General features: G+C 46.1%; 2 protein-coding genes across 2 annotated transcripts in view; one reads left to right on the plus strand and one right to left on the minus strand.

Annotated features, from left to right (window-relative positions):
- The window catches only part of KIF4A (kinesin family member 4A), a 39,474-nt gene extending 38,410 nt beyond the window's left edge, over positions 1–1,064 (minus strand). Inside the window, exon 1 of the mRNA XM_087917287.1 lies at positions 791–1,064. The gene's annotated coding sequence lies outside the window, so the exon portion shown is untranslated. The remainder of the gene's footprint in view (positions 1–790) is intronic.
- A 129-nt stretch (positions 1,065–1,193) lies between these two features.
- PDZD11 (PDZ domain containing 11) lies at positions 1,194–8,962 on the plus strand. Its single transcript, XM_026721940.2, has 7 exons — positions 1,194–1,966; positions 3,047–3,185; positions 3,371–3,454; positions 4,462–4,518; positions 6,385–6,483; positions 7,461–7,521; positions 8,815–8,962. Exons 2-7 carry the CDS (start codon positions 3,087–3,089, stop codon positions 8,847–8,849), a joined length of 435 nt encoding a protein of 144 aa, XP_026577725.1. The 5' UTR covers positions 1,194–1,966; positions 3,047–3,086; the 3' UTR covers positions 8,850–8,962.
- Positions 8,963–9,110: the final 148 nt, after the last annotated feature.

Raw genomic sequence — 9,110 nt, forward strand, 5'->3', positions numbered from 1 at the left:
AACCCAAATCTCCCAAATGTTTTAATTGTGGGACCCCAAAAGAAACATTGCTTTTATTCCCCCACCCCAAAAAGGGTTCCCCAAACTTTCCAGCTTTGCAGACGGGAGGGGGGAAGAGATGGGTTTGCAGGGGCAGCTCCCAAAAGCTTTAGGCAGCCTGGTTCTGGCCACCTTAGGGGCCCAGTAGTGAGGCCACGACCTGGGGGGGGCAATTGGGGCCCCTGGTCTAACATTAAAGACATCCCATGAAGGGAAGTTCAGGCCTTCTGAAAGCCCTTCGGTGCCTCTTAGGATTTTTTGTGGTTTGTTTTTTTACTGCTCTCCAACCCAAACCTGCTTCCGAGTCGTTTCAAGCTAATTTTTTCCTCGTTTCTGGAAGAGCTGCAATGCTTGAAGACGGTTCTTTCCGCTTCTTCTTTTTCTTCTTCTCCAGGATAAACTTCTCCAGCCTTGAGATACCGCAGCCATTCACACCCTCCCCCCACCCCCCACCCCGCCTCGCCTTTCAATTTGGGGAGAAAAGGGGGAAGGGGTGACGTCTTCCCAAAGGATAATAGCTTCCACAGCTTTCCCCTCTCAAATACAGAAGTGGAAAGGCAGCCCCAAAGCCCCCAGCCACCCACCCCGCCAGGGGAGGGTGGAATATCCAGGAATCCTTGTTCTCGCCCTCCCCCCGCGCCATGGTTGCTTCCTCCGAAGGGCTCAAATGCGAACCCCCCACCCCCAGTCTCGGGGTCAAAAAGCCCCTCTTGACAGGACGGCACACCCCGGAATGGCAGCTCAGGCCTACCTCGACGGCTGTTTTGAGGGGGGAAAAAACACCGAAGCGTACCCCCTCCGCTCCCTTTCACACACACAAAAACACACACAAAGGTGGGAAAGGACGGGATGCTGAGGGAAGGGCGGCTCTTCTTCCCTCTGGCGGGTTCCCGAATTCTTCCAGGAGCGGCTCCGGAGGGCGCGGCGGGGGGGGAACGGGAAAGAACCGTCCGTTCCAGCGCCCCGCTCGTCTCACGGGCCGACCGTTAAGGTGGCTGAACGGCGTTTGTTCCGCCTCCGCCCACGGCGTTTAAACGTGGCGCCAAGCCTGAGGGGCGGTGTTCGTAGAGGCGCATGCGCGCCAGCCCCATTTATGTCTGAGATACGCCCCTTCCAGGCCCGACTCCCACATTTTCGCTACTTTTGATTGGCTTTCCAGGTTTCGTAGGCCAGGAAACGCCTCAGACACGTCGCCGTTACGGAGGCAAGGAAGCCATCCAAGGCGTGTAAATGGTGGCGGTTGGGGCTGGAGGTGGCGTTGCGTACGTTCTCTCGGTGGGGATAGGCAGTGCACAAAGGTAGAGGCCTTTTGTGTTCCCTTGAGGGGAATAAAGGCGCCCGCCATGTTCCTGACTCTTTAGTGGCGTCACTCTATCACTCAGTACTCTTTGGCATAGGAAGGCAGCCTTTTTAACCCCGCCTATTTCTTTTTACGTCACGTAGGCTTATGAATTTGGTCCTTTTTAAAAAATTAATAAAAAGACTCTTGGAAGGCGGCGCCCGCTTTTTACGTCAGCCGCCGCTGGGAGGCGTTGTCATGGTAATCCCGTCCGCCGCGGCGGCGACTTCCTCTGCTCCGCTTCCCGCCAATCCGAACGCCGCCTCTACCGTCAGTCAAGAACAGGCAGCCCAATAGCAGGAGGGAATTGGCTCTTCCTTCTTCTGATTGGCTTTGCTGGCGAGGAAGAAGCTGCTTGGATTCGAGGAAGGAAAGGGAGGCGGGTCCTCCCGGATTCCCTCAGACCAGCCCTGAGGCCGACGGGGAAGGTGGTCGATTCCTGGCGTTGAGCTGAAGGGAGACGCTGGAGGGCGAGCCCGGTTCGTGGCGATTCCCCCTCCCTGGATGGCAGGCCCAGAAGGAGAGTGCCGCAGAAGGAGAGCGACGGGGTTGGCTTGCGGAACTCACGGAGACTTGACGCTGAGCCAGGTCGGTTTCAGGAAGACTCGTATACTCATATACAAATACACACACACACACACACACACACGCACACGCACACGCACACGCACTCGTTTTCTTATGTTTTTGTGGGTATTTATATTTATGGTATTTTAGGTTTCCTCAGGTATTTTCCCACGAGTTAATAGTTGTGCTTAATAACACAACTAATAAGATGTGGGAAAATACCCGAAGAAACCTAAATACGATACATACATACATACATACATACATACATACATACATACATACATACATACATATATATATACATATATACATATATACATATATATGTGTGTGTGTATTTGTATATGAGTGTGTATACATACACACGCACACATATATTACACTATATACTATATATATATATATATACACACACACACAAACACACACACTAACAATATTGAAATTATATTCAATTTTATTGAAATCTTTATGTGGAAGGAAATGAGGGGAGACAGTTGCTGGGCCTTTGGAGCTGGAAGGGTAAAAATTGCTATATGTAGATACTGTAGGTAAGATAATTTATATATGTACACACGCTATATAACAATATTGAAATTATATTCAGTAATTTTATTGAGATATACATATATAGGTCTGAAATTACAGTATAGAATAGAAATAAAAAACGAAGGTCGTGGGGGAACAGTAAAGGAAAAAAGGAGAAGGGAGCGTGGGGGGTAACAGAAAAAAGGGGGGGAAGTCTTCCCTTCCAACATTTTTCACCTGCTACAATAAAAATAAGATAATGCAGCCTCAACTATTTACTTCTACATGCTTAGAAGCCATGATTACTACATACTATGCTTAGTGTATAGTAACCACTTCAATAACAGCAAACCTAGCTAATCAGTAAATCTCAAAGGCAGAATTTCAGGTTGTTTTCTCCTTGAGCACAAGGCCCAGGAGTGGTTTCTAAGCAGAACTGGATGAGACGCATTTGTTCTCTTGTGCAAATAGCCCCAGGAACAGCCACTGTATGTCTCTGCCTGGAAAAGGAAGCCTTAATTCATTATGGGGGAACTTGTGGGTGGAAATCTCTCTGCTCTCTCGTGCTAGGAACCGTCGGTGAGCTTTCCTGTTTCTGGACTGAGCCAGCATGGATATGGGAGGCAGTAGCCGGATCCCCTATGATGATTACCCAGTGGTCTTCCTCCCTCCCTATGAGAATCCTCCGACCTGGATCCCACCTCATGAGGTGGGTGGCTGTAGATCCCCTACTGGTATCTGGTAGCCTTTGGGCGATCTTCTGCCTTGCTTGAATTTGATGTAAAGGGCATGAAGACATTTTTTTTGCAGCAAACCCAATAATTCTGATGCTTTTCCCAGAATGGAACACAGGGTGCTATTTCTAGACATATTCTTTGATTTTTTTTTCCGTAGAGGATTTACCATTCGGATTACAACAATGAGTTAACCCAGTTCCTGCCTCGGACCATCATCCTGAAAAAGCCGTCAGGGGCTCAGGTGAGACTTGACTCATTCTCAGAAGAGGGTGGAGCAAAGGGGGGACCTCTATGATGTCTTCTTCAACAATTCCCATCATCCCCAGCCATAAGCAATGGGAACTGTAGTACAGTAGGGGAAACAGCTCCTTAGCTTTTCGTGGGCAGTTCTGTTCACTGAATTCCTCTACAAACATGTTGGTTTTTCTCGGGATGGAGGAAATTTCTTCTGCACAGCTGCTGGATAAGTTGGTCAGTCAACCTTAAAAAGCTTATGATTTTGCTGGATTTGGGTTTGATGCTCCTTCCTAGAGGGGTCAAAGAAATTATTGAGGAAGGCAGCAAGCAGATTTGGCTGTGTGAATCAGGGCAGAGGAGGCTTAAAATGGGCTTAAAACCACTGTACTCTCTCTGCTGCAGGTTGTCCTCAACTTATGACCATAGTTGAGTCCAGTATTACAGCCCTAAGTCATGCTGGTCATTAAGTAGAACATCATGTGACCACAATTGGTTTCATGAACTGTTTTTTTGGTGGTTGTTAAGTTATAAAATGAAGTTAAATGCGCATTGTCCACAATGAGCATTTTTGCTGGAAACCAGAAAAAAACCCTGATTTCCAGCAAAAAATAAAAATAGTGGGCATATGACCGTGACACTGTCGTAAGTTAAGTAGTGCTGTATTGTACCTCTGAGGGGGGGCAGAATTGATAATGACAGATACAATATTCTTTGCTAGAATGTGGTCACTTCTGAAAAATGAACAAAAAACTCCTGAGATTTGACAAGCTCCGGCCTGACTGCAAAAGCTGCTGGTTATTGAGCCTCCCTTGCTAAAAGATGGGTCAGAATAGAACAAGTGAGCCAGAAGGGACCTTGGAGGTCTTCTAGTCCAGCCCCCTGCTCAAGCAGGAAAACCTATACTATCAGGGTTGAAATGTGGCCTAGGAGATCCGTGTTGAGCAGCAAATTCACAGGACTTGAAAGCAGCAATTACATTTTATGCCAACTCTTTCCGTTCTTCCTTCTTAGCTGGGCTTTAACATCCGAGGAGGAAAAGCTTCTCAGTTGGGTATTTTCATCTCAAAGGTACATTTTTCTTTCGTCTCACCTTAACCAAAATTCCTTCCTCCTTTAAGAAGTGCATGAATTGGGATTTTCAATCCTGTGTTGGTTGCAGACTCTGGCTTGAATCCTTTGTCCGCTCTAGCCAGCCACCAAGGTCATACTCCCTGATCATTACCCCATTTCTGTCATAATCTGGACCTTGGACTTCCTCATTAAATCTGCCTTTGGATTATGGGTTTCCTGTCTGGCCAAGCGGACAGAGGGTCAGATTAGGTAATCATACCTCTTCAGCCCTTATTCTTAACACTGGTACACCACAGGGTTGCGTGTCGAGTCCCTTACTCTATACTCTTTAGGGGCATGACTGCATTCCCACTCACGCTAGTAATACTATTGCTAAATTTGCAGATGATACAACAGTGGTGGGACAACCGGGGATGAGTCTGCCTACCGAAATGAGGTGGACCGGTTGCTTTCGTGGTGTGGAGACAATGACTTGGTCCTCAACACCAATAAGACCAAGGAGCTGATAGTGGACTATAGAAGGAACAGACCAGACATCCAGCCCTTCCTTATCAATGGAGACCGAGGGGAGCAAGTGGCCAGTTTTAAGTTTCTGGGTGTTACCCTAAAAGAGGACCTGACCTGGGGGTGCTCACATTGCAGCCCGGGTCAAAAGGGCCCAGCAGAGATTAGACTACCTGAGGCTTCTCAAAAAACAACAACTGAATGAGAAACTGCTGGTGACCTTCTACCGCTGCACCATAGAGAGTATCTTAACTTACTGCACCTCTGTATGGTTTGTCACTTGCACAGGGGCAGATAGGGAAGCACTCCAGAGGGTTAATGTCATTGCCCAGAAGATCATAGGTTGCCCTCTCCCCTCTTTGGAAGAGCTTTATAGCTCCTGTTGCCTTAAGAAAGTTCAAAACATTCCCATCTCCTCCTGGGCACCCATTTTTTGAACTATTACCATCTGGCAGACTGTACAGAATAATAAAAACAAGGACAAATAGGCTGAAAAACAGCTTCTATCCCAGGGCAGTAGCTCTTTTGAATTCTGCTGTGTAGTGCAGTGTTGGTGCAGTGTCGGGGGTTTTCGGTTCAATGTGTGGAGGGTGAAGGATGTGTGTATTTATTTTCACGGTCATGATGTGCACTGAAGTTGCTGTTTGATTTTGTTGTACGAGGTGCAATGACAATAAGCTAAACTAAATTAAACTAAATAATCCTGATCATCCCATTTCTGTTTGAAAAAGCTGCAATGCGGAAGTAGACTAATGAGGACCGTTCTTCTAGGATAGCACCTGTCAAGGCTTTTTTTTTCCTTGTTCGTTTACAAAGAAGAAAAGGCCACTTAGTTTTGTGCGGCTTCCTTCAAAACAAAAATTTAAATTGCACCATAGGATATAATTTATTAGGAACGGAAACGGAATAGATTGGAATATATATAATTTCTTTAGCAGATTCCCAAGTATTTCAGGTTTTAAAATGAGAGGCGGGATGTCATTTTGGTCTTTTCAATCCTCCTTTCCATTATTTTGCCTTCATCCGAATCATTTTTTCCCAATTCTTCCAATTCTTCCTGGGCATTATTTATTTATCGTATGGCATGTTCACGTTAAATTTGGATAAAAACACACGAGAGAAAAATAACAAAATATGAAATGTAAAATCCTAAAATATTACAAACCTTTATCTAGATACATTCCTGGGCAAAGGGAACAATACAGTGCGCTGGTCTCCCCTCCCTGGCCTTGTGCACCCGCCCCTCCCGGACTCTGAACTGTAAAATCTACTCTCTATTTGGATTGTCCCCAGTTAGGGAAAAGGCGCTTTTCACAATTCTCTGCATTGGGGGGCAATCTCTCATTTCTCCTGGGTTAGGTGATCCCGGATTCTGACGCTCATCGAGCCGGATTGCAGGAGGGCGATCAGGTCCTGGCAGTGAACGATGTGGACTTCCAAGATATTGAACACAGCAAGGTGAGAGGTGCATTCACCTTGGCGGGAAGAGCTTTGCTGTTTGAACGAGTGGGGTGGTCCTTTGGGCCTCCAACCCAAAGAGTTCCCGAACATTAGAGATTAGGGAGTTCATTGTGTTGCCTTTTTGTAGGTTCCTTTATTAAGAGCACCAGCAACCCCGTCAAAAAGTTTCTTTTTTACTTTGGACTGACAAGTCTACCTGGCAAGGAGATGAATAGTTGTCTGTCACACTTGTTCATCTCCGCCCTCTTCCTTTTATCCCCAGAGCTGGGGTGGGGCTCCGCTAGCAGCAATGGCTCTTCCGTCACGAGGACGGCCCATAGATTTCTACTGCTCTCCTCTCTTCTGCCTTCTGACCATTCGTGCGTCAGGCACTGGACCCAGCTGTTCCTCCTCTTCCTCATCAGCCAGTTCTAGACCTGGGGGTTGTTGACTCTCCATCTGAGGGCTGACGGATGGCCCAGGCTCCTCCGCATGTGTCTCTTTCTCTCTCTCTCTCTCTCTGCCAGCTCCATTCCTTCTTCCCCCTCAGAGCTCCCAGGTTGCCCTGGTGCTGGCCCCGACTCCCACGCCTCCTCCTCCTCCTCCTCTGATTCGGCTGATGGAGGCTGGCAGCTGACAGGCCACAACACAGTTACTCAATGTATGGATGGGAGATTGTTTTGCATCCTTTAAGGGCCACTGAAGGAAACAGAACATATACAACACGACAGCTATATTTATTTATGTCCTCCTTTTATTATTTTTAGTAATTTTTATTACTCCTTCCTCCTATTTTCCCCACAACAACAACCCTGTGAGGCGATTTGGGCTGAGAGGGAGGGACCGGCCCATAGTCACCTAGCTGTCTTTCGTGGCTAAGGCCGGATTTGAACCCATGGTCTCCCCAGTTCCTAACCTGCTGCCTCAGTCACCAGACCAATATATTTGCTGCTCTTAAAGATTCAGCATTCTGTCTCTCTCTCTCAATTTCCCAGGCTGTAGAGATCTTGAAAACTGCTCGGGAGATCATTATGAGAGTCCGCTTCTTTCCTTACAGTAAGTATTGTTGTTACTGTTGTATGGAGAAAACTTTTTAAATGATTTGTTTCAATGTTTATTATTTTTTTTTAAAAAAAAAGATTTTATCTGAGATATATTTTTTCAAATTATGAGCCACCCACAGATAAGGCAGCTTTAGAAGTCAAATATACATATCATGTTTCCCTCAAAATTAAGACCAGGTCTTATATTAATTTTTGCTACAAAAGACGCATTAGGGCTTATTTTCTGGTTAGGTCTTATTTTGGGGAAAACATGGGCCTAAATGTGTCCGTCTGACTGACAGTCTTAATTGGGGCTTATTTTCGGGGTAGGGCTTATATTACAAGCATCCTGAAAAATCATGCTAGGGCTTATTTTCCAGTTGGGTCTTATTTTCAAGGGAAATACGGTTCTAAATGCATCCGTTTGGCTGACAATCTTAACTGGGTGGCAGCTTTGAAAGCCCTATTCCTTGCTGCCACATAGCCTGAGGAAAAGAGAGGGGAGTGATTTCAATGAAGTAGCTCAAAGTAGACAAAATTACTTTGTTAGTTCAAAATCATTAAGTATGGCGCGGGATGAAATAACCTTTCTTTTGGACAGGTCGTGATTGGGCCATGTGATGGGATGATGGCCAAGGGGGGGATTTTTAGCTTGGGAAATTGTGGGAAGCCCGAAACCTTTTAGATTCGAGATTCCATAGAAGTGCCAGGTGCTACTCTAATAAAGGTACTTTTGAGATATGTTTGTCACTTGAGTTACTGATTGGAATGGAGGTTTGCAGAAATGCTAGCATTGGGGCTTATTTGGGGGGTAGGGCTTATATTACGAACTTCCTGAAAAAAAAATGTTAGGGCTTATTTTCCAGTTGGGTCATATTTTCAGGGAAATGGTACCTACGTAAGTTTTACCTACGTAAAATGTCCTGTGTGGGTTCACAGGCTCACATCTTTTCTAACTGGGAATATTCCCCTTTTCACAAGAAGAGAAACTGAGGCTTCCTGAGGCCCAGTAAGGAAACAGGAATCCGTTGGAGATTCATATCTCTGTGAAGGTTTTGAGGACTAGCATCTTTGAGGATTGTTTTGGGGAACTTGTCAGAAGAGGTTCTCTGCCAGGCTGGGATGTGGGAACTGTGAAATGCCAGTCCCTGGTAGCAATCACCCAAAAGAGGTTTTGTCTTCATCCACATCTTGTGGAATTCACACCGACTTCCGCCCACCCAAAGCAAGTTATTGGGTTTTTCATTTTAACTCAAAACGGGCTTTTCTGAGACTCCAGCCTTCATTTCTCCCTCTTCCCTTCCAGATTACCACAGGCAGAAGGAGCGAACGGTTCACTAGGCGTTCCCTTCCCGACGATCGCCTTGCCTGTCACCCAGCCGATTCCGATTTTTCGTTTCTTTTTGTAATTACGCGCTTTATTGTGAAGCACGCTCTTTTATTCTACATACTTTTTTTAAAAAAAAAAAACCCTCTGAAAATCCTAAATAGGTTTTTTTGGGGGGTGGGTGCGGGGCAGAGAGCAGAAAATAAGTTCCTTTCTGATCAGGTGCGTTGTGGAAGTTCTACCAAGAGCTCAAGGTTCCCTTGAGCTTCTTCCTG

Source organism: Pseudonaja textilis, chromosome Z, assembly GCF_049901715.1.
Source record: "Pseudonaja textilis isolate UNSWEBS1 chromosome Z, rPseTex1.2, whole genome shotgun sequence".
Classification (NCBI taxonomy): domain Eukaryota; kingdom Metazoa; phylum Chordata; class Lepidosauria; order Squamata; family Elapidae; genus Pseudonaja; species Pseudonaja textilis.